The sequence below is a fragment of the Rattus norvegicus genome, chromosome 12 (assembly GCF_021556685.1).
Source record: "Rattus norvegicus strain SHRSP/BbbUtx chromosome 12, alternate assembly SHRSP_T2T, whole genome shotgun sequence".
Taxonomy (NCBI): domain Eukaryota; kingdom Metazoa; phylum Chordata; class Mammalia; order Rodentia; family Muridae; genus Rattus; species Rattus norvegicus.
The window spans coordinates 24,709,249-24,734,641 of record NC_141545.1 but is presented as its reverse complement, the minus strand read 5'-3'; the positions used below and the strand labels follow the sequence as shown (position 1 = coordinate 24,734,641).

At 44.6% G+C, this 25,393-nt stretch overlaps 2 protein-coding genes across 4 annotated transcripts; both read left to right on the top strand.

The window, feature by feature from the left end:
* Positions 1-677: 677 nt before the first annotated feature.
* Positions 678-9,701, top strand: LOC148002250 (paired immunoglobulin-like type 2 receptor beta). 3 transcript variants are annotated; one of them, XM_087579697.1, is made up of 5 exons: positions 678-824; positions 2,375-2,690; positions 4,800-4,989; positions 6,621-6,651; positions 9,375-9,468. In XM_087579697.1, the coding sequence occupies exons 2-5, from the start codon at positions 2,438-2,440 to the stop codon at positions 9,381-9,383; spliced, it is 483 nt and encodes a 160-aa protein (XP_087435823.1). In that variant the 5' UTR covers positions 678-824; positions 2,375-2,437; the 3' UTR covers positions 9,384-9,468. The 3 variants fall into 3 exon arrangements, with proteins under 3 accessions (XP_087435823.1, XP_087435822.1, XP_087435821.1); XM_087579696.1 differs by having other exon boundaries at positions 688-824; positions 7,143-9,701; XM_087579695.1 differs by lacking the exon at positions 678-824 and having other exon boundaries at positions 2,304-2,690; positions 7,143-9,701.
* A 1,379-nt stretch (positions 9,702-11,080) lies between these two features.
* Pilrb-ps1 (paired immunoglobin-like type 2 receptor beta, pseudogene 1) lies at positions 11,081-17,059 on the top strand. The gene is made up of 5 exons (XM_087579694.1): positions 11,081-11,419; positions 11,787-12,098; positions 14,254-14,443; positions 16,173-16,203; positions 16,750-17,059. The coding sequence occupies exons 1-4, from the start codon at positions 11,116-11,118 to the stop codon at positions 16,183-16,185; spliced, it is 819 nt and encodes a 272-aa protein (XP_087435820.1). The 5' UTR covers positions 11,081-11,115; the 3' UTR covers positions 16,186-16,203; positions 16,750-17,059.
* Positions 17,060-25,393: the final 8,334 nt, after the last annotated feature.

Genomic DNA, 25,393 nt, shown 5'->3' with positions numbered 1-25,393 from the left:
CTGTATGGTTCAAGGTGGGAGCAGATGTTGACTTCTCCCCTGGCCAAACTTGTTTACAATGTATGTTCTCTGGCCTGAGAGAAACAGTAAGAAAAAGTACTAGAGGAACTTGGGCATGAGAACAGGAAGTGGTGCAGTAGGCTGTAGCAGCTTTCTGTGACAAAGCTTCAGAGAGAATACTCTTCCATAAAGGGTGTTACAGCTCAGTAAACAAGCAGCCTCAGAGGGACTTTGGTGAAATAACTTCCGCTCTTTATTCCTTAAGGATACAGTGTTATAAATGCGTTGGGCTGGGATGGGGTCTAAAGGCAGATGATTTCTCTTGGCTTAGTTTGAGATGTTAGGGATGCCTCATTTGCATGGGGATGGGCTTTGTGTGTTGCTCCTTTGAGACAGATTGTCATAGTCCTCTCAATGGGGTTTCCTGGTCATGTGTTTCAGTACAGCAATTGTAGGATTAATGTGGGTTCATGTCTGCTCTTCAACAGGGATCTGGCTGCTCTGGGAAGGAGGTTGAGAGAAGTTGACCATGCTTACCACAGGCTACCACCTGGTTGTCTGTGGTAATCTGTGGTACCTTACTGTATGTATGGGGAAGCATGGTTTTAAGCAGGACACATCTGGAGCTGGCTCGGGAGTCCCCGGACCGCCAAGGAGGTCAGAGCCTTTGGATTCTCAGGCTCTTGTGCATTGAAGCACTGCTGTAATGCCACGGAAGAGCAGAGAACAGAATGGGGGTCCACAGGATGGATCTAGCCCAGGGCTGAGGGTGAAAGGGGAGAGCTGTGGCTGTCTGGTCCAGCAGGGAGAGTCCTTGGCTAGAGGTTGGTGGACTTGTTTTGTCTTCCTGGTAGAGATGCCTGTGAGTGCAAAGAGGCCTTCTATGGGAGATTAGATGATGGTTCTTTAGGCAAAGGGGTTTCTCTACAGTTCCCCATGGTGATGAAAAGAGACAGTTCATTTTAAGTTTTAAGACATTTATTGTCATGGCAGAAAGTGGATGAGTAAACTGTACCCCACTTCTCAAGGTGGTCCTGTGATTAAATATCTTTTGCAGGGTGAAGTTTCTGGTAAGGAAAAGTTCATTTGTTAAGGTGCTAGGCCTTCAGGTTCCTCTTTATAATGGAGATCTGTCTTGAGTCTATGTGACCTGTTGTCATGCCTTATACCTGTGGAAGGGCTTGGGGAATTGCTCTTATGTGACTGATAACCACAAATATATGGAAGACTATGGATAGTGACTGCCTTGGTGTCCTGGGAGTCAGGCGAAGCTCCTACCATTCCTTTCCGGGTCACTGGGACCTCAATCCTCCTCAAACAGGAACCAGGGTCCCTTTCATCATCCCTCAAACCATCTGATGGGGAATAGATTTAAATAGCATTTTCAATTATGATAATTGCCTAGGTTGCTTAATCATTTCAACTTTACCACATTTTCTGTGTGGTGGCACAATCCACTGCCCCACAATCACCTGCCACCCTCCTTCCACCATCCTTTCTAGCATCTCTTTCTCTCTCCACAGGTCCCAGTTTGGGTGAGGTATTTTGGGGTTCCCTCTGGGCTCTGGGTTTTGTCACTATGGAAGGGAAAGCAGGAAGTATGTGGGTAGGTGGTGTGACATGAACAGAAAAGAGAGGAATATTTTTCATCCAGGACATTAACTGATATGTGAGGGCTGACAGAACCTGCAGTATGTGTTATCTAAAGGATATTTCTTTAATGGGAGGCATCAAAGAGAAATAGGAAAGCTTGAGCCTTTTCTTTCTGACCACTGTCTATTATGGAATAACCAACTTGCCCATAAAAACAGAGAGTCTGAATGCTGGGGTCTTGTCAAGATATGGAGTCTGAAGAGTCACTGAGCCTGGTCTGAGGGAGGCCATGTTTGCTCAGAATGAAGACTGAAGATGGTCCTAGAAACTGATTAGCTGTTAATTGTGCATTGTTCTCTCTCTGTGTCTCTGTGCCTGTGTCTCTCTGTCTTTCTCTGTGTGTCTTGGTCTGTCTACCTCTCTCTCTGACTACCTGTTCATGTCTCTCTGTCTCTGTCTGTCTCTTTCTCTCTCTCTGTTTCTCTCTCTCTTTCTCGTGTGTGTCTGTGTGTGTGTCTGTGTGTGTGTCTGTGTGTCTGTGTGTGTCTGTGTATTATGAAGGTGGAGGTGAGGTAGAAAGACTCCTTTAGAAAGTGGAGTAGCTTTACAGTCCCTGTCCATGAAACTCAGGGAGTTGGAAATTGTGCCAGAGGGAGCAAGCAAAGGCAGGAAGAGTTCACAGGCCTTGTTCTTCTCCCTGTCTTTCCCAGGGCACTCAGCAGGATACAGAAGAAAAAATGACTATGGAATTAATCAACCAGCTCTCTTCTCTTGAGTCCAGGGTGGCTCCACTGAGATCCCTTCTTCCTTCTACTTCCCCTGGAATTTGGCCAATGATCCACAGATGAGCATAGCCTGGAGATGGAAAGACTACCACGGGAAATTCATCTACAACTCCACTGTACCTTTCATTCATGAGCACTTCAAGGACAGGCTCATCCTGATCTGGACACAGGGTCAGATATCTGGACTCCTCAGAATCCTTAACTTGAAGGAGAATGACAAGGCCACATACTTCTGTAACATCTGCCTGAGCACCACAGAAGATAGGAAGAGATGGCAGTCGATCCCTGGGACCCAACTCTCCATCGTCCATGGTGAGCCATCATGGCTCAGGCTTTGACATGTGCAGCTTGCTTGTCCCCTAGATGTCACCTCAGGCTCCACAGCTTTGAGCTTTCTTTCACATACCTTTCCCTTGGCCCTGCTAACACCTCTTCCAGCAGCATCTTTTCTGCATAATCATGTCAAGTCTTTGCTGACTCCTTTGCTCTTGTCTCTTATTCACTGCTCAGACAGACCCATACCCACTCCCTAGGCTTCAGCATGTGCCCTACCCCCTATCTCACACCTTTCACCTGCTGTCCTGCCCAGGTATACCCTTCCCCATGACCTCAAGGTGCATGAAAGTGTCCAGAATATGGCTAACACTCTTGGTCCTGTGGCAGGGCTCCAATTGGTCCCTGTATGCAGCATTTCCACACAGCTCTGACCTAAACCCAGAACATACAGTGGGGACCACTGGATCATGTTGGTGTTCTTGTCTAAGTGTAACTGCCACCTGTCTCCACAGTCCCTCATTTTCCCTCCCTGTTCCCCAGGACACATCTGTCATTTCTCCCTATCTACTGTCCTGTCTTCTTTCGGTTTTCCAACTTCCCGTTCCCCTCCCTTACCCTCCCCTCTCTCATACAAGACAGTAGGCTCTTAAAAAATAATGTCCCCATTGACATGATTTGGATGTTTTGTCTTCTGATCCCTGTGATCTTTGTAAGCAGATGTAATTGTACCCTCCCCATGGAACACTGAGGGCAAGCCCAGTCACTGTGTGGTCCTACACATGGCCCTATAGCAGCTGGGGATGCTACGAGTTGCAGTGTTTATCAGGACCTTCCTTAGTTGCTCTTGTTATTATTGTTGGGTTTTTGTGTGTGTGTGTGTGTGTTTAAGTTTTTGTAAGACAGGGTCGTAGCATTTATCCTGATTGTGCTTATACTCAGTATGTAGACCTGGCTCGCCTGGAACTCACAGAAATCTGTTTCGAATCTGCCTTATAAGTGCTGACATTAGAGCCATGTGCCTCCAGAGGTAGCTTATGATCACATCAAGGTCCACCTACAGGAGGGATACCTGTAGTTATTTTTGCAGGCTACAGCTGACATTGACCTAATGCAAACTCAAACCACAGTTTTTAGGGTTTACGGGACAGAGAAAACATAGCTGTTTCCGGAGTCAGCCTTCCTAGTGCTGCGATACTTTAACACAGTTCCTCATGTTGTGACACCCAATAAAAACACTATCATGTGCTACTTTATAATTCTTAGTTTACTACTGTTATGAGTTATAGTGTAAATATCTGATATGCCAGATACCTGTTATGGGACCCCGGTGAGATACTTACCTACTGGTTGAGAACTGGTGGTCTATGATGTTTGTAGAGTAAAGGAATGACCTATGCCTTGGACTGAGATCTTTTGTACAGCTTAAATGATATAGTTTCTATTATACACATTTTGTACATAGTTTGTGTGAACATCTGGGTCTATTAGGCCGTGTGTGTGTGTGTGTGTGTGTGTGTGTGTGTGTGTGTGTGCACGTTTGTTCATCTACATGTGGAGGCTATAGGAGATTGTAGGTCTAATCCACCTTATTTTGGACCTGGTTCTCTCACTGGCTTGAAATTTCTCAAGAAGACTAGGTTGGCTGGCCAGTGAGCCACAGAGACAATCCTGATTCCACTGTCAAAGTAATAGGGTTACAGCTTACTCTGCTCTGTTTGGTGTGGAAGTAGACAGGCTGGCTGTCATCTCACAGAGTTCTGCCTACTGCTGCCTCTTGGGCTTGGATTAAAGGTTTAGGTGGTTCTTCATGTGGATATTCAAGGTCGAACTCAGGTTCTAAGATTCAAGTAGAATATGGATGATTCATATCAGTTACTTACTTAAGTTTACATAAAAATTCACTGTATTTCTCTGGCTTAGTTATTTATGACCCAATAAAAATCTGTGGACACACAGCCAGGACAGTTGGGAACTGTGAATTTGAGCTTGCTCTCCTAGAGTCTCAGTCTTAAGGATGTGTTTCCTGTTCTGTGTCAACATCTGACAGCTGTTTCCCATTTCACATCCCACAGAGGACACAAGATGTGAAAGTCACCCATCCTCCCTCATTCAGGGAAGTTCTGCTCACTTCTCATCTCTCCACAGCACTCAGCACCACCATGAGGATCCCCTCCATCATCTCTTCTTCAGACTTCACAACTGGTCTGGAGGACACAGGAGATCAGATGAATCATTCACTGCTGAATCTGGTAGCCATAGAAGGGATGATCATGGCCAAAGTTGTGGTCACCTTCCCCATCTGTGGATGGATCATCTTTCTGTTGAGGAAGCAAAGGTAAGTGGTCCATGACAGGCCTCATCTGAACTTCCCCCTGGGAGTGTTCTCAGCAGTGGGAGATGGAGAGCAGCAGGCTTGGGCAGGGACCAGTAAAGAGAACAAAAGGAGGAAAATGTGCCTGAACTCTACAAGGACTGCATCCATGAAGCCTGCTGTCCTTCCTGACCACTTGGAAATTAGAGTAGCAAATGCAGATGAACACAGAGCCTGCTCTTAAGGAATTCAAGGAGGCATGCAGGAGCCTCAGGGGTTGACTGCTCATCTGGAAAGAGCTGTGGCTGCTAAAGAAGATCTGAGGGTAGACCAGCATTTGCAGACAACATGTTACAGGCAGTGATAGCTATAAAAAGGAACACCTCTTTTTGTTGGGCATGTGTGACTAAAATGGAAAGTAATAGACCCATAAACAGAAAGAAATCTATACAGAGAACCTATCACCACAACGAGCTAAAGAGTTGGACACTAGAAATCTAACCATCCTAAGCAAAAATATGAAACACCTATTGAAGGGTCTCAGTTGAAGTGATTGCCTCACAAACAGGGACATGAGTATCCCATAAACCACATAAAGAGTTTTCAGATACTTGGAAAGGCAGAGAAACTACGATTCCTGGGGCTCACTGTGTTGTAAGCCTTACCTAGTGGGTGAGAACTATGACTGACCTGTCTCAAAATCCAGAGAGAACATCTCCCAAAAGACAAAGTCAAAGTTTTCCTCTACTATCCACATGTGTCTGCACATATGCACATATACACATGTTTCTGGAGAAATACTTTAAATGTAGTGATTTTTGGAGAATGGTAAATTTTATACATTAAGTCCTGATAACACACATGCACACAAACATACATGCATACAGCTAAAAATACAATGAAGTTCCTGTTTGAAATCCAATTGCATTTCTGTAAAAATAAATGATTTGTCTTCAAATTTTCATGGTTACTCTAAGAAATAAAAATGGGCACAAAGAGGGGGACACAATAATCCAGGCCCTTGCAAAATGCAACGTGTTTCAAGGTTATCTACAATGGCATGGCACCATATGTCACTAGGATCCAAAGACCTTTTACACACAACACAAGACTCAAGTGTGGACTGAGGTCATAGCGGATTTAAAACCATGGGACCTAGCAGACTAAAAGATAAGGACTGATATGCATAGATGGTGGAGGGTTTACAAATACCATTTAGCAATGTTAAATGTTAAGTAGAAAAACTTAAGAGGAGGGAGACCAGCAGCATAAGAGACAGCAGAAGTCTGACTCGGATTCATAACTTGAGGCTGAATCTGCAGGGTGGCAGCAGACATGGCGAGACATGGTGACTGCAGAGCAGAGAAGGCATGAAAGGGTCAAGAGATCAGAGCAGGGGGAAGGTGGGAAAGGGAGATGGGACATGGACATGGGTTAGTGGACCAGTAGATTTTTCCATTGATTTGCTGTGTTGTACCTAAGGTCAGCCAAACACTACCTTCAGGTCCTACTGATTCTCAGACCTGTCCCCAATGGCTGGAGCAGAGCTGTTTCTGGTCTTGAGCCCCTCATGTTGTCTGAACACAGAGAACAGCTGAAAAGCAGGACTGAGAACGAGTCTGGCTGACACACTGACACAGTTTCTTCTCCTACAGGCCAGCAGAGGAAAGACTAAACCCCAGACAGGTGAGCACCCACCATCCCAAGGGGCAGCTGAGGATCTGTTGGGAAGTTTATTCCTAAAGGCATGCAAGTGAGACAGAGATGATTCAGCCAGAAATGCATGGGACATGGGTAGAAGGACCTGACTTTGATCCTCAGCTTACACATTATAACCCCGGGGATGTGCCAGAAATTTGTAATCGCAGCTCTGGACAAGCAAGACACAGGCAGAGTCATGGATTTGCAGTCCACTATTCTAGCCTAATTGATTAGTTCCAGGGCTAATGAAAGATCCCTTTTAAGAAAGGGGAAATTTCTCAAGGTGATAAATTACAGTCATTCACTAAATTTATTTGAAGTAAAGTATTTTGAATTACATATTAATGGAAAAGCAATAGTATATGTCAGTTGGAAATGTAGTCAGCTGCCTAGCACAGTGTCCTAGATGTGATTCCAGGGAACCCAAATTGTACACAGAGAAAACTGACTTTGGACAATTTTCCTCTGCCTCTCAGGGTTGCTCACATGCTCCTGGTGAGACATTGTCTATTTGTCCCCAGCTAACAGACCTCCAGGTGCCAGTTTCTCTCACCAGGGAGGAGAGTTTTCATCAAAGTAGTAATTGGTGAACCCACATCAGCATCTTATACCTTCAAATTTTTGATCTTGGGAATTAGAACATGCAGGGCTCTAGACTGTTCTTCCAAACATTCTTGGGCAGGGATCGCAAGATAACCCCACTTCTGCCATATGGGTTCTGATGTCCTGTCCTCAGAACTCAGATCATCCAGTCTGTCTTTGGTCCTGAGAGTTCAACTGTGCTGTTCTTTCTTTGCTCGTGGAGTTAATGATACTTTTTAGTAGATGAGGGATCAGAAAGTCAAGCAAACCAAGGAGCTAGTTCAGAGTAAGGCTGAGGTGTAGATGTGTCCAAACCCTAAAAATCTTATCCTGACACCAGCTGAGTTAGGACAGGTCTGCACATTCAGGAGCAAGAAGCCTATATCACCACCACCTCCTACACTCTTTTAGTAGGCACAGAGAAAGATGGCTGAATTATAGTTCTAACTTTCTCTTGGGCTATAAGGACAGGTCCAGCAAGCACATGGAATTTCTCTTCATGCAAATGAAGGTGTCCCAGAACCTATCACACAGAAAGTTTCATATAACCCTTGTTACCCCATTTTTGTGTTTGCTGCTTGGGCCTTAGAACCATATTTGATCTCTAGTGTCCATATAAAGAGGCCAGCAAAACCTTTAATCTTAGCAAAAGAGATAGAGGAAGGGAGAGCTCTGTGAGTGGACAGTTAGCCTGGTCTATAGCCTGGTGTCTAGTTCCACACCAAACAGAGCTGTGTGAGCTGTAATCCTAGGACTGAGGAAGTGCAGACAGGCTTGTCTGTACAGCTCACTGGCCAGTCAATCTAGTCTCCATGGGAAAATTGAAGTCAGTGAGAGAACCTGATCCAAAAAATGAGGAGGATGAGACCTTAGGCTCTCCTCTAGCCTCAACATGCATAAACCAATGCATGTACACAAAGACAGATATAGAGAGACAGAGGAACATAGACACACAAACAGGGATACACACACAGACACACACACACACACAGGTACATACACCCACAGAGACATACAGACACAGATTCTTACAAAGACAGACACACACTCACCTGCACACACATAAACACACAGACACACATCTGATGTAACAGATCCACACGTTCACACACACTGGATATACCAGAATGTGTAAAAGAAGAACTATGAAATAGTCATATGGGTAAAGCTCAGTCAAGAGCAGAGTACAATCCTTTGCATTATGCACATCACACCACTTCTGCTCACATATCTGGCTGAAGAGGAACCCTCCTGTAGGCCTCAGAATACAGGAACTGAGGAGCAATCTGGCACAGAATCCTTCCAGTTTCTGCCTTCACCATGAGCTGACCCTGTACCACCGCTCTCTGTACCCGAATACCCCTGGGAGAGAGCTGGTTTCCCAGTCGTGCTCACACTCAGACTTACAGGAGAGTCAAGCTACTGTCAGAGAGAGAAAGACCAGCTCAAACCAGAGATAAGCAGATGGTGAGAGAGAAGGGTAAGAACCTTAGCAGCATAAACCAAGGTCATTCGACATCATCAGCACCCAGTTCCCCACCACAGCAAGCCCTGGATAACCCAACACTGGAAAAGGATTATTTTGACTTAAAATCACAAGTCATGATGACATTAAAGGCCTTTAAGAAGGACATAAATAAGTAACTCCCTTAAGGAAATACAGGACAATACAGGCAAACAGGTAGAAGCCCTTAAAGAGGAAGCACAAAAATGAACCAAGCAGGTGAAGGAATTGATCAAATCCATCCAGGATCTAAAAATGAAAATAGAAACAATCAGGAAATTACCAAGGGAAAGAGCCCTGAAAAAGAAAATCTAGGACTGAGATCAGGAGTCATAGACACAAGCATTACCAACAGAATACAGGACATGGAGGAGAGAATCTCAGGGGGAGAAGATACCAGAGAAAACATTGACATAACCGTTAAGGAAAATGCAAAACCAAGTAACTCCTAACCCAAAACATCCACTCCAAATAGACTGGACCAGAAAAGAAATTCCTCCCATCACATAATAGTCAAAACACCAAATGCAAAAAACAAAGTGAGAATATTAAAAGTAGTAAGGGAAACAGGTCAAGTAACATATAGCCAGACCTATCAGAATTACACTGGACTTCTTACCAGAGACTATGAAAGCCAGAAGATCCTGGGCAATATCTGCTCCTACCAGTTCCCCTTTGGTGGATTTAATGAAGAAATTGATCATCTCTACCTCCAGGTGAGGTAATACTTTGTGGCTAGGTAGCCAATGGGCAGGAACTGCCTATTTTATTTACAGACTAATACTGGCCAAAAAGGTCGACATTTTGCAAAATAGTTGACTGAAAATGTTTGCAAAGCCAGAATTATCAGCCCTTCAAGATTTCTGCATTTCAGGGATTGGGGATTTAGCTCAGTGGTAGAGTGCCTGCCTAGCAAGTGCAGGGCCCGGGGTTTGGTCCCCAGCTCCGGAAAAAAAAAGAATAAAAAAAAAGATTTCTGCATTTCAAGAGTCTGTGAGTTAATTTTTGGGCAGAAGGCTGAAGACTTGAGCTCACATGTTGCTAACAGAGTACTGGGCTAGTGGAGATTAGTCTCAACAGCCTGTCTCAGTTCTGGAAGCCATGTTAGGTTTCCTATATGTGTAGATATTTGGTTATTCTCAGATTTCTGATGGGGTTGAAGACTGATTATAGTCTCAAAGCCTACCAATGCTGTTTAACTTTGACAATACATATTTAATTAGATAGTTATCAGAGAGTATACAAGCTTGCCAGGATATAACATAGATTTTAAGCCTTCTTAAGCTGGAATGGATAACTCAATGTTCTGTTTAACTGATAACATGTTGGACTGGGTGTTAGGTTTCTTTATATGTTTAATGTACAAAATGATAATAGTTGTGCTCAGCTTATATTTAAGAGAAAAGTTTTTTTTAATTAGACAAAAAGGGTGAAATATATGTTGATGTCTTTATGCAGGAAGGCAGGTACAAGATAGAATGAGGCCTGTCATTGGATGAGAAGGAAGGATGGGCAGGAGAAAATTTTCAGAGGAGAAGACTGGAGCGGGAGGGAGGGCGGGCAGCCGAGAGAACATGGAGGCAGAGGTAGAGAATTTTCTCTGCACATTTACAAGTTGTTATGACTACTCTTTTCTTTTTCTATTCTTTTTTTCGGAGCTGGGGACCGAACCCAGGGCCTTGCCCTTGCTAGGCAGGCGCTCTACCAATGAGCTAAATCCCCAACCTCTGTTATGACTATTCTTAAGAGATGTATGTGTACAGGATTTTATGTGTCTAGATGAGCAAATTATATCTTATTTAGGTGGACATTTATATCTTATCAATTGGATCAGAGGTTATTGTGTTGTGTGTTCTTTCTTGTGGTGATTTAATTGAGTTCAAGAGATTGTATTGTGACTGTACACACTGGTCTACCATGGAATTGGGATGTGTATGTCTGGCACTGTGTCAATCTGTCTTGGGAACTAGATGGCTGGAGAGATTGTTGCTAGGCGCAGAGAGTAGCCATTGGCAGTGTGATATGGGATGGAACATAGTGTGTGAGAAGCTTTGTTGATTGAAATGAAAATATACAACAGATGCCTTGTGGCCCTATGGTGCTGGCACTAATGTGGTCTAAAAGAAACCATTTTTAAATTTTTTTACTGGAACAGTTATGGCACAATACAAAAGAGATTGAGGAGGGGAAGGAAGGAATAGAGAAAATATAGAGGAAAGGGGCAAAGAGATTACAAGCCACTTAGGAAATGGAATAGAGTAAATAAGGTAGACAGTCAATGTGGAAGAAAGGAGAAACTGCTATGACAAGGGTTAGTATATATTTCTCAGCCCAACGTGGGGGCTGGGCCCAAGAGCCCTGTCATGTTCTCATTAACCACAAGAGCGGATCTTCTGCAATGTGGGAAAAGAAGAAGTCAGATCAATAAAGGAAGTCGCTGGCCACAAGGAGGAGGAGATGGTCCTGTCAAACTCAGTTCTCCACTTGAGAATTTCCGAGCATGTGTTTTTATTTACCCTGATTCTCTCTGGACTGCTGAGTGCCCCAGTGTCCCTAGACAAGTCATCCTCAACTTCCTGATGGCCCTGCTGGTCTCACTTCCTGAACAGAATCTGGCTATGGCTCGGATTCTCCTTCTTTTGCTGTCGGCAGCATGTCTGCACACTGGTGAGTGCTGGGGCCCTCATTAGCAGGGACTGAACCAGAGGAGGGGACAGAGTGGCTGGGAAAAGTGAGTGTCTTGTGTACAGTGTCTGGTAGAGGAGCCAGCCAGGCCCTCTCTGTCCTAAGAGTTCACCCTTCATAGTGGGCACAACCCAACCCTTCCCTCTTTTTGCTGCTCCGCAGCCATATGGACAGTCCTGCCCTGTGACCCACCCCTCCCTTCAGATGAAGGCTCAGGATGCTCAGGGTTGTCCTTTAAATCCCTGCAGTGGCTTCAGACTCTCCCTGTCCTTTTCAGGGAATTCATTAGGATATCCAAAAGAGTATGACTATGGTGTCAACTAACCAGAACACCTCACTGGAATCCAAGGTGGCTCCATCAAGATCCCCTTCTCCTTCTACTTCCCTTGGGAGTTGGCCAAGGATCCAAATATGAGCATAGCCTGGAGATGGAAGGATTTCTGTGGGGAAGTCATCTACAACTCTACACTGCTTTTCTTTCATGAGCATTTTAAGGGCCGGCTCATCTTGAATTGGACACAGGGTCAGACATCTGGAGTCCTCAGAATCCTGAACTTGAAAAAGAATGACCAGTCCACATACTTCGGCCGAGTTATTCTGCAAACAACAGAAGGCATGAAGTTTTGGCAGTCAATGCTTGGAACCAAACTCATCATTCATGGTGAGTCACCATGACTCAGGCTTTGACACCTGCGGCTTCCTTGTTCCCTAGTTATCACATCAGGTCCACAAGTCTGAGCTTCCTTTCATATTCCTTTCCCTCGGCTCTGCCCAAACATCTGCCACCAGCATCTTTCCTTGCAGTTGGGAGAAATCTTTGTTGCCTCCTATGTCTGTCATCCTCTGCTCAGACAGAATCAGATTAGACTCTAGGCTTCAGCACCACATAGTTTACACCCTTATTTTGACAAAACTAACTACAGTCCTGTCCTCTTTCACCTGTGACCTCAAGGTGAATATAATTCTCCAGGATGGAGCTGACTCTCTTGTTTTTGTGGCAGGTCTCTAGTTGGTACCTCTGTGCAGCTTCTTCACATAGCTCCAATGTCAGCACAGAACATATAGTAGGGGCCACTGGAAGTTCTGGTGTTCTCAGGTCTAACTGTAACTGACACATGTCACCATAGTCCCTCATTTCACCTCACAGTTCCCCAGGACACACCTATCTTCTCTCCCCAGTCTCTTCAGTCATTAGAACATGATTAAGAAAGTGTTTCCATTTCCATGATTTGGCTGCTCTGTCTTCTGATTCCTCAAGCCCCTGTGATGCTGAAGGAACTGGAGTCCCCTGGAGTGGGATCCCTGAGCCCATTGTAGTGACTTGTGTTCCTACATAGGGACCAACAGAATCTGGGTCCTGTGTGTTGCTGCATTGTTTCCTTCAACCTTTCTCTGTTGCTCCCCATAACCCCACTTTTTTAAATGTGAGTACTTCTTTATTTCCTGTTTTCTTTCTATCTTGTTTATTTATTTTATATCAGTTTCTCAGGTTGTAGCCCTAGCTTTTCCAATACTCAGTATAGAGACCCTTTTGATTTCGAACTCACACCAATCTGCCTTGCCTCTGCCTCCTGATTGTGGGCAGTACAGCATGTGCCACAACATCCAGAGGTGCCTCCTGACTGTTCTAAACCAAACTATGAGAGGATGTGCACAGCACAGTTATCTGTGCAGATTATAGCTAGCATGTTGACCTGTAGTAGCATTTGATAGCTGCTTCCTGGAGTTAGAGAGAAAGTATCCATTTTATATATGTGTCTACTTCAGTCATTCTCTAATTTCCTAAAGCTACAAATCTTTTATACAGTTCTTCATGTTGTGGGGACCCACATCCCTAAAAGTATACCATTGCTACTTTATAAATTTAATTATCCTATTTTTATGAATCACAATGAAATACCTGAAGTGTGTGATTCCTGATATGTAATCCATGATGGATAATGATGCACAGGTCTAGAACCCCTGGTTTAGAATTCGCAAATAGGTAAATATTGGGAAAAATTTTCTCAGTTATTTGTGTAAAGCAAAGGAATGTATTCTGTCCTGGACAGAGCTGCACACCTAAAGTTAAAATTGTGTTTTTTTCTTTTACACATTTTGGCATATTCGGTGTATATGAACATGTGGGTCTGTAAAGGCAGATATATGTTTTTGTTTGTTTGTGTGTGTGTGTGTGTGTGTGTGTGTGTGTACATATGTTTATATATGTAGTGGCTAGAGGAGATCCTAAGGTCTCATCACCTTACTTTGGGGAACAAGCTCTCTCACTGGCTTTAAGTTTTTCATCAAGGCTAGGTTGGCAGGCCAGTGAGCCACAGGGACAAGTCTGTCTCCACCTCCTAGCTCTCTTGGCTCTGTTTGACAGGGAACTAGACACATAGACCAGGTTACCTGTCCACTCACAGGGCTCTGCCTGCCTCTGTCTCTTGGGCTAGGAGCAAGGTCATGCACACTTCACCAGGTTCTTGATATTGATACTGGGGACCAAATTCAGGTTCTTGAGTCCAAGGACCAAACTCACTGTGAATTAACCACATCTGTATGTTACATACATTTAAGTAAAAAAAACACTGTATTTTCCTGACTTAGTTATCTGTGAGCCAATGAAAATTTGTGAACACACAGCCAGGACAGTTGGGGACTGTGCATTTGAGCTTACTCTTCTGGAGCCTCAGCCTTAAGCATGTGTGCCCTTCCTTGTGTGAACTTCTAACAGCTGTTCTGCGTCCTGCTTCCAACCAAGGAGACAAGGTGTGACACTCACCCATTCCTCACTCCATCCAGGGAGGATTTTCTCACTTCTCATCTCTCCACAGCTCTCAATACTACAATAGAGAGCCCCTCCATCATCCCCTTTGCAGTCCCCTCAGCTGGCCTGGAGGACACAAGGGACCAGAGGAATCCTTCACTGCTGAACTTGGGAGTCATGGTTGGGATGGTCATGGCCAAAGTTGTGGTCATCATGCCCCTCTGTGGATGGATGATCTTCCTGTGGTGGAAACAAAGGTAAGTTGTCCAGGACAGGCCTCACCTGAGCTTCTCCACTGGGAGTGTTCTTAGCTGTGGGAGATGGAGAAGGGCAGGGAACAGTGAAGAGATCAGAAGGAGGTAAAAGTGCCTGAACTCCTCAAGAACTGCATGAAGCCTGCTGTCCTTCCTGACCACCTGGAAATCAGAGGAGCAAATGCAGATCAACATAGTGCCTGCTCCTGGGAATTCAAGTAGGCGCGCAGGAACCTCAGGGGATGACTGTTCATCTTGAAAAACTGTGTCTGCTGTAGAAGAAATGAGGGGAGACCAGCTTTTGCAGTCAACATGTTACCGGAAGTGATATGTATAAGTAGAGACCCCTCTTTGAGTTGGGCATGTGTAACTAAAATGGAAATGAATGGACACAGAAAGAGAAAGAAATGTGTATGGAGAACTTAACACTACAACAAAAAAAGAGTTGGACACCAGAAGTCTAACCCTCCTCAGCGAAATCATGAAACACCCCTTGGAGTGTCTCAGTTGAAGTGATTTTTCCACAGTCACATGAGCATCACCCCAGGAGCCATAGAAAGAGTTGTCAGATGCTAGGACAGGCTGATGCGCTAGGATCACTGTGGCTCCCTGTGCTGCCCACCTTAGCTACTGGGTCTAATGAGTGAACTTCCTCACAATCCAGAGAGGACAGCTCCTAAAGGAAAATGCCCAAGGTTGTCCTCTAGCAGCACATGCGTGTTCACATTTTCAAATATTCACATGTGGTTATGCTCTATTCAAAGTAAATTTTACAAAAAGATTAGGGAAGTACTCTAAATCCAAGCATATTGGCAGAATGGAAAAGTTTATACATTATGTCCCTGCAAAACACACACATACATACACAACACACAAACAGACACACACACACTTGAAAATACAATGTTCTTTTGCAAAACCCCATTACATTTTTGTATAAAAAATTATTTGTCTTCAAATATTTATGGGTACTCTACGAAATAAAAATGGGGACAAAGATGGGTACAAAATAATTCCAGCCCTTGGGAAATCCAGAGAAGGGAATCAGGAATTCAAGTTTATCTACAGTTACATAGCAAGCTGAGGGCACTGGGCTCCAAATGTCTTGTACACCCAACACAAGACCTACATGTGAACTGAAGTCAGAGTTGATTTAAAGCCATTGGGACTACAGGATAAGGATAGAGATGCATAGATGTTGCAGTGTAATGGGAGTTTACAAATGAACATTTAAATGGGCATCCCACTGTTTCAGACAGGCTCTGCCCTCTGTTATTGTAAGGAGAAGAACTGAGAGGTGGAAGAGCAGCAGCCTTAATGACCGCAGAAGTCTGAATGGGAATAAAACCCTGAGTCTCAAACTGCAGGATGCAGCAGCCCACACTGAGAGGGACAGCTAGAAAGCAAGGTCTCAGGGAGGCAAGAGGGAGACACAGTGAGTGCAGAGCAGAGAAGGCAGAGATATGTCAAGAAAGTAGAGTAGGGAAAAGGACTGAAAGGGAGACAGGATATGGGTGAGTTCACTAGTAGTCATCTGACATGCTGTGTTGTACAGAAATTAGGCTGACTCCTGGTGTCAGGTCCTGCGGATTCTCAGACCTGTGCCTACCTGGATGCAGTAGACATGTGTGATGCCCTCGTCCCCTCCTATTGTCTGCACACATAGAACAGCTGAGAGGCAGGAATGAGAATCAATGTGGCTGACCCACTGACACAATTTCTTCTCCTACAGGCCAGCAGAGTAAAGCCTAAAGCCTAGTAAGGTGAGTGCCTGTCATCTCAAGGGACAGATGAAGAACTGCTTGGAAGTTCATTATGAGAGGCATGGAAGGGAGCCAGAGCAATGATTCAGTCAGAAACGCATGGCACAGCGGTAGGAGGACCTGAGTTTGATGGATCAGGAGCTTGCACCCAGAGATGTGGCAGGATTTTGCAATTCCAACCCTGGTCAAGCAAGAGACAGGCAGAGACAGATTGGCTGAACACCTAGTCTAGAACAACTGGTGAGGTTCAGGCCTGTGAAAGATTGTGTCTTTAAAAAGTAGGGGGATTTCTCAAGGTGAGGAATCATGGACATAATATTTTCCAAATTGATGTTACCTGAAATATTTTAAATTACACATTAAGGAAGAAACATAGTATATGCCAGTGAGATAGCTCAGTCGGAAATGGAGTCTGCTGCCTAGCCCAGTGACCTGGGAATGATTTCTGGGGACCCAAATTGTATACAGAGAACACTGTCATCTGTGTCTCTTGGTCGGCCAGCAGATCGTGGTGACAAATAATCTTTTTTTTTCCTTATATAACAGGCTCCCCTGCTAGGATCTCTCACCAGGGAGGCAAGTTTACATCAAAGTAGTTATTGGTGATTACACACCCTGCATCCCACAGCCATCCATGTATTCTCTCTGGGAGTCAGAGCTAATGGCTGCAGGATTCTCCTGTGAAAGTCATTCTTGGATAACCCCCACTTCTGCCATGGGGACTCCGACATGCTCTCCTTGGAACCAAGGTCCTCCTGTGTGTCTCTGGGCCTGAGAGCCTGACTGTGCTTGCTGTTCTCTCTCTGTTCATGGCGTTATTGACACTTTTAATAAATATCTTACTCCCAGGAATCCAGATCAGTGTCTCTCCTGAGCCTCTGTCTTTTCGCCTTCCTGACACTTCTTAGAGAGTGTAGACTGTGTCTAGGGTCTAGGTCAATGGAATAGATGTAAAGGCCATGATTTACATTGAAAGCCACAGCCTGAGAATCAGATTTCTCCTCTTCCTACTCTCTGGATGCTGACATCTCATCCAGAGCCACCCCTCCCCACATGCTTCACATCAAGTGTCAGAGCATGGCTTTCTTGGGTCCCATGTTGAGCTTTCTTTACTCACAAGCCCAAATGTATAAAGTTCTCATTTCCTGCCATGTTGATATTCTGCAGTCTCAATTCTCTCCTAAAATGGAAAATTTGTCCCAAGTCCAGTGTGTCCTAATATTTGATAGTCAGCAGGTCACCTCATAATATAAATTTGTGGGTGCACAAGAAACCATTCACAGTGACCCAGAAGGAATGAAACCATGCTTCTCATGATAGAACAATTTCATGGCCATGCTCGATGGAGATCTACCAACCATAGTGAACCATAAATGAAGAGGTATGGATATAGCTCCAGGTCTCCAATCACAAGCCTCAAATGAATATCATTCATGGGCCTTTCTTTGGTCATTGGGAAACTATTTGGTCTGGAGGAGGTTACCAAAACTCATGTGGCTAAAGTGAAGTGTCTTGGAACCGCTGTGAGATGTCTACTGTGGTTGTGACTGCATCCTAGCCCCTGAGACTGAACTCTGCAGCTCTAAGGGGCATGGTGATATTGGGCATTCCTGATGTGTTTACAAAGAAGGCTGCCAAGATGCTGGTCTGTCTAGTCCTCTCAAGGAGTCTCATGCACCGGAAAGAAGGAGCCTTAATCCATTGTTTGAATGGTCATGTGACTTCTCAGGTCCTTTTCCATTGCATAAGAGGGGAAATCCAGAGATAAGCCTACAGCAAAGACTTACAGAGCCAACATTCTCATCTCTACATACGTGCTTAAGCTCAGCTTGTATACACTTAGGCAGACTGTGTCTCTGATCTGCCAAAAGGGAACATTATGTTCCAACTAGAAAGTAGATATTGTCTTCTGCCCTGGTGACGCGTATTTGGAATTTATGTTCCTTAGACCGAACTGATCAGTAAGAAAAAGGACTAAAAGAAATTGGGGATCATAGCATTCCTGTCATCCCAACAGTTGACAGGTAGTGATGGGAATATTATCAATTGTAACACTGATTACCAACCTGTGTGTCACCACCTCTTTGAAGCTAGGAAAATATTTTCACAGGAGTCACATTTCAGATATCCTGAATATCAGACATTTATATTATGATCATAACTGTAGCAAAATTGCAGTCCTGAAATACCAATGAAATAATTCTATGATTGGAGTCACCACAACATGAAGAAATGTCAGAGCATTAGGAAGCTTGAGAACCACAGAATTAGAGGCTATTCTTGGTACTTCTTGAGTTTAGGCCACCCTGGGTTACATGAGACTCTGTCTATAAATCAACAGCAAAGCTTAACAAAACTGAAATTAGTAAAGTGTGTCATGAGAAAAGGCCCTCACTTAGCTCCCTTTTCATTGGAGATGGATACTTCATTATGATACTTAGCTTCTCTCCAGATTTATATAAAATATATCGTGACTAGCAATACTTCAGTTTATGTATGTTTGGTTTTGTTTTCTTCTGTTTTGGAGGAGGGGTTTCTCTATTATATACATCTGATTGTCCTGGATCTTGCTTTGTACACAAAGTCTGGACTCACAGTCAGAGTCTCCTGCTGCTGCATCCTACTAAATGTACCGTGTAGGGTATTAACACTTTCTGGTTTTTTGTTCATTTATTTGTTTTGGTTTTGGTTTGTTTTAAGCTAAATATTATAACCCTGAGGAGGGGGCTGTGAGTTTTACAAGTTATCAGAAACTTGATGACATACCTATAAATGTCTCTGTCCTTGGCTATCAGCAGTTGTCGGGGGAGACTGAACTCTTTCCCCAGTCCCACTCACTGGACCTTTAGAACACAGTATAGAGTCTCTTCCTGGGGACTCCCCTGGGCGGTGTGCAGGCAGGAGCTCATCTGAGGCTGAGGACCAGGTATACACCACCAGCTGCCATCCTTCCCCCACCCTCTCTAGCTTCTCCACTCTGTCTGGGCACCAGCCTGGGGGATTACTTTGTGATCACACTCTGGATCTTTGTGTTGTCACTAGGGAAGAAAGATCAATGAGTGCGTGTGTAAGGAAGTGGTGACAAGAACGGAGAAGACAGGGACAGTTTTCATCTATGAGGGTATCTGCTGGGCTCACAGAGCCTGCAGTATGTGTTATCTGAGGGAAGCCTCTGGAATTCGATCATCTACAGAGAAACAGGAAGGGTTGAGCCTGTTTTCTCCCCCTGCTGTCATGGGATAAGTTAATTAGTTATAAAGTCAAAGAGTCTGAATGCTGTGAACAAAGTCAGGAAGTAGAGTCTCAAGGATCACAGAGCCTCATCTTATGGAGGCCTTGTTTAGTCAGGATGATGATGGGCAATATGTTGTAACAGACCATATTTTAAAGGATCCTTGCATGATATTTGTTTGAGATCTGGTGCATGTGTGTGCAAGTAAGTTTGGGCCCAGGTATTGAAGTGCAGAGGACAACCTCAGGTATGGTAATTAGCAACACCATCCTAGTTTACCATCAACTTTGTGTTTCTGTTTTTGATTGGTTGGTGTTTTGTTTGATATATAGACTTTTGTAGGTTTGGCTGGGATTTATTGGTCATGTTGTTGGATTTTTTTGTTTGTTTATTCTTTGACACAAGTCTTCACTCTGCTTCATTTGCTGTCTAAAATCTGGGTACAAAGACCATACAGCTTCAAACTCTATGAGATCCATGTGCTTCTTTCTTCCTCCTCCCAAATCTCAACTTGTAGGCCCATGACCAATGTGGGATATAATATTTTAGATAATATTTACTCATTCATTCTGGGGTATGTAGGGTATGTAGGGACACATGTGCTCCTCCCTCAGCATCACTCATATTCCTATCCTGCAGGCTGACACTCCCCATGGTCCTGTGATATGCAAAAACCCTGTGTGCACACCAAAACCACAGACTTCCTGTCCCAAGTATAGTTCATGATTTGAGATTAAGGAGCCAGCAGGTGGCAGCAGTGCAGCTGAGCACATGGCGTAGTTGGCATCCTTAGAACCCAGCCGAGGCTGCTGTATTAAAAACGTGGTGTCCAGCAGCTGACTTATGGCAGTCTTGTCAGGTCCAGGCCCTCGTTGGGTGGGTTAGTAACCAGATGACCTTCTACCCAGAGACCTCAGATAGGCAGGGTAAGGTAGATTAAATCTGGAGGTGAGTGCTCATGGCCACGAGGACATTCTTACCTCACTGAGCCAAAGATGGTAGAGTGTGTTTTTGCCTGTCATGGACAGAAAATGATGTTCTTTGTCCACTGAGAGACAAAGGATAAGGATTATGCACACCTGTATTCACCACTGAGGGGAGGCACAGATAGGAGGGTCTGTAGGAGTTTCAGATCATCCTTGAATACATAACAAATTTAAGGACAAGCTTGGTCAAACCACAGCCTAAATACCTGTCATTTGATCACCTGTCATCCCAAAAGGTTGGGGCCCCTTTAGGGGAAGTTTATTATGAGAGGCATGCAAGGAAGCAAGAGAGATGATTCAGCTAGAGAGGTGTACATGGGTAGCAGGGCCTGAGGTTGATCTGGAGCAGCCACACTGTAAATCAGGGATATGACAGGAATTTGTCATCCCAGCCCTACATGAGCAAGAGACACGGAGAGGCATGGGGCTGACCGTGTAGCTAGTCTAGCCTAATTGGTGAGGTGCATACCCATGAGAGCCATGATATAAAAAACTGTGGATTTCTGAAGATGATCCATCATGGTCATAACATTTTATAAGTTTATGGTAAATGAAGTATTTTAAAATGCTACATTAATGAACAAAAAAAACAGTGTAAGGCAGTGAGATATGGAGCTCAGTAGAAATGCTGCCTAGCACAGTGACCTGGGTGTGATTCCTGGGGACTCAAATGGTACATGGAGAAAACTGACTGTGGACAATTGTCCTCTGCCTGTCAGGATTACCCTCAGGCTCCTGGTGAGACATCATCTGTTAGTCCTCATGTAACGGACCTCCTGGTGCCATGACCTCTCACTATGGAGTTGAGTTACTTCAAAGTAGTGATTGAGGGGACTCACACTGCATATCACCACCCTCCCTGCTACTTGCATGGGAATGAGAGCACATGGATGCAGGATCGTGTGTGATACATCCTAGGAATCCATGTCAGCTCTTATGTGCTCTCCTTTGACCCCATGTCATCCTGTCTTTCTCTGGTCATGAGAGCCTGACTGGTGTTCTCTATTTGTTTATGAATTTGTAATACTTTTTAATGAATGTGGGATAATACATAAAACCATTCAAGGAGCCAGTTCAGAGCAATACTAAGATCAAGCCAGAAAATCACATTCTGAGAGGAATAGAACTTAGGAGTGTTCCCTTCTTCTCCAGTCTGCATATTCAGGTCCAAGAAGCCTGTACCACCCCCAACTCTGCCATTATTGAAGAAGTAATAGCAAGATGTCCGAATTACAGGTCTAATTTCCTTTTTTGCCATAGAGACATATCCATAACCTGTAATATCTTTTCATGCAAATGAAGCTCTCTCAGACCCTCAGCACAAGCCAATCATGTACATTCATCCTATAACCAATAATCATTTTGAAATTTCATATAACCTCTGTTACTTCCAATAAATCACAGCTCTATCACTGAAAACCTCTCAGAGAATCCTGTTTCTCCACAGGACCCTATTCAGAAGACATCCTGTGAGTGAACACCCCTGGAAAAACTTTGTTTCTATCCTTCCAGCAGAGAGCTCATCTTTCCTGTAGATCTTAAGGTCAGAAGAAGAACCAGTCCAGCAAATGAAAGTCTCACTCCAAGCATCCTTCTCAGTATTTGTCTTGACCCTTTTCTCCCATATGTGACCTCTAAGAGAGTGGCAGACTCTGTCTAGGATACAAGCCAGTGGGACAGGGGCAAGGACCAGGGTCCATATTGAGAATAACAGCCTGAGAATCAGGGTTCCCCTCTCCCTTATTCCCTGCACGCTGCCATCTCATCGAGAAACTTGACCCCCACTCCCTCCATGCTTCACATTCAGTGACAGACAACATGTCATATTTAAGGCCCATGTTGGGCTTTTCCTGAAAGGTCCAAGTATACACACTAATTTTCTCATTTCCTGCCATGTTGATATTCTGGACTCTGGGTTCTCTCCTAGGACAGTTCCCTTTTGCCATGTTCAGTCTGTCTTAACTTTTGATAGTCAGCAGACCTGCTCCTAACAGAACACAGAAACTTTCCATTCTGACCCATGCTTGATAGAGTTCCTTCAAGCACAGTGTGTCATAGCTGCAGTGTGGTACCAATGAACTCCAGTCCACCAATTACAAGCCTCAAATGAGTATCATTCATGGGACTTTGCTGAGGCATTTGGAAAATTATCTCCAATCCCATGAGAGTAAATGAAGATAACTGGGGTTATAGAGTGGTCACCAAGCCTTTTTATGGCTAAAGTGAAGGGTCCTGGAATTTTTTCATTGTGTCTGCAGTGGTTGTCACCCAAGCCTCTTGAGGTTGTTGAGGTTGAACTCAGCAGCACTGATGGGCATGGTGACCTTTGGAGCTGGGGTGATGTTTTCTCTGAGCATCCCTGATGTGTTCATACAGAAGGATGCCATGATGGTCTGTGTAGTCATCCATAGTTGTCCATTTGCATCTCAACACCACAGGCAGCTGCACACAGAAAAGTGACCTAAATGCAGTTGCTCAAATGGTCATGTGACTTCACAGGTCCATTTCCATTATTCAATAGTGAAAAACCATAGATAGTCCCACAGCAATGAATCAGACCGGGCCACCATCCTTAAATGAATACACGTAGGGAGACGGGGTCTCTGATCTGCTACAAGGGAACTTTATGTGTAGGGCACAGTCCCAGCGAACTAAGATGGAGCCGACATCCGGTGCCCTCCTGTGGTAAACAACAGTACTGCGCATGCGTGTGTTTGCCCCTGGCACCAATCCGGCCAGGGTGGTACCATGCTAATGGGGTGATTCATGCTCCGCCAATCCCTGGAGTACAAGTAGCACAGCCATAGCCTGTTGTGTATATAAGGCAAGTGCCTTTGCTGCTCGACGTCCCCGGTATCAGCAATGAGGTGGTCCTGCAATAAAGGCTGTTGAGAAGAATCCGACCGTCTTGTGTCTTCTTTGCTGGCTGAGGTGGGCGCGACAACTGGTGGTCCATATTGGATCCTGAGGACATCCTCGTGGTTTCAGAACTCTTCAGTTCCAGGAAGGCGCCGTCGGTAAGTTCCCGGGTAAGGGACGATAAAGTTCTCTGAAGATAAGCAGAGACTATGGAAGCCTTGGATTAGAGGCTATAAAGTCTGTGAACTACAGCAATGTTGTTTTCTCCAATTGATCCCTTGTGGGTAGGACTTATAATTTTGTTTCTTTTCTTCTTTGTGTGGTGGATTTGTTTTCTTTTGAATTGCCACTGTCCCGAACATGAGTGAATTTGCTGGGAATAGTTAACAAGTGCCAGGCTACGAAGTCGTGTGTAAATAAACAGGCCAGCCTACCCTGCTCATAAAACCGCTCGTAAATAAGTGCATTGAGTATGGGAAACTCACATTCCAGCCCACTCCTGACATCTCCAGGAACTCCTCAGTCCGCGTACGCTCAAAATCGAAAGGAAAATCCTGTTGAGCTTTCTTGATGAATGTGACCATTGTGCTCCGTGGTTTATAGTATCGGGATCTCTTACCTTGTGAGCACAGGACAAATTGGGAAAAGATCTGGATAAAGAAGCCACAGAGGGCAAGCTTAAGCCCGGATCAAAACCTCTTTGGCGAATGGTCCGTGCCTGCTTAGAGGATAGATGATGTGAGGAAGCTGTTAGGACATGTCAAAAAATCCTTGCAGAGCAACAAGAAAGTATGTTGGAGGGAGAAAAGGTCCCAAAGGAAGAAAAGAAAAGAAAAGGAGACAAAAGGAACAGAGAGAATGCAGAGATAAAAAAGGGGATAATCAGAACCAGGAAACAAATAAGATATATCCGTCTTTAAAAGCATTGACCTTAGGAATGTCAGATGATTCAGAGCTTAGTGAGGATGATGAGGCTGATCTCGAGGAAGAGGCTGCTCAGTATGAAAGAGAGAGATATGATCCAGACTGGCCACATGCTAACGCCACATGGCAACGAGGCAGACAATTAGGCAAGAAAGTGGTTATACCAACAGCACCTCTGTATAACTCTCAACATAAAAGCATGGTGAAGCCTGCAAAAGGTACTTCCTTTTGCCCAGAGGTGTGGAAAGAGATGGGATTAAGTTTTACAGTATTTCAGGATGCTAATGGGCATCGATATCATGAACCAGTTGATTTTAACACTATAAAGCAATTGGCAGAATCTGTCAGAACCTATGGGATCAGTACAGCTTTTGTTGTGCCTCAAGTTGAGGCTATTGCTAGATATTGCCTCACTCCTGGGGATTGGGGGAGATGGCTAAAGCCTGCCTCTCCTCAGGTCAATACTTGCATTGGAAATCTTACCTTTATGAATATGCTAATACTCAGGCCGCCATTAATCTGGCCTCAGGAGTAGACCCTCAGAGACATTGGGACGCTGACAGGCTATGGGGTCTAGGGAGATTCGCTCTGGTTATCCAGAACAAGTCTATAGCCAAATTAATGAAATAGCCATCAAGGCATGGAAAGCACTGCCTAATAGGGGCACAGTCTCCGGGAACCTTACCAAGGTTCTGCAAGGGCCCACAGAGCCTTTTTCAGACTTTGTAGCCCGCATGGTAGGGGCCGCTACTAAGATGTTCGGAGACCCTGATATAGCCATGCCTCTCATTAAACAGCTAGTGTATGAGCAATGTACAAAAGAATGTAGGACTGCTATAACACCATACAAACATAAAGGTTTAGAAATTTGGATGAAAGTCTGCAGGGAAATGAGAGGGCCATTGACTAATGCTGGCCTAGCAGCAGCTGTGGTGCAGTTAGGGAAAACCACCACCACGGATACCTGTTTCAAATGTGGCCATAAAGGGCATTATAGAAGACAGTGTCCTGAAAGGAGTAGGAGGAAAATTAGCGATAGACCCAAGCAGCATGGACTATGTCCACGGTGTAAGAAGGGAAACCACTGGGCAAATGAGTGTCGATCTGTGAAGGACTTGGATGGCCGACCCCTATCGACAGGATATGGTGGTGCACGGCCAAAAAATGGACAACAGGGCCCACGTCCCCA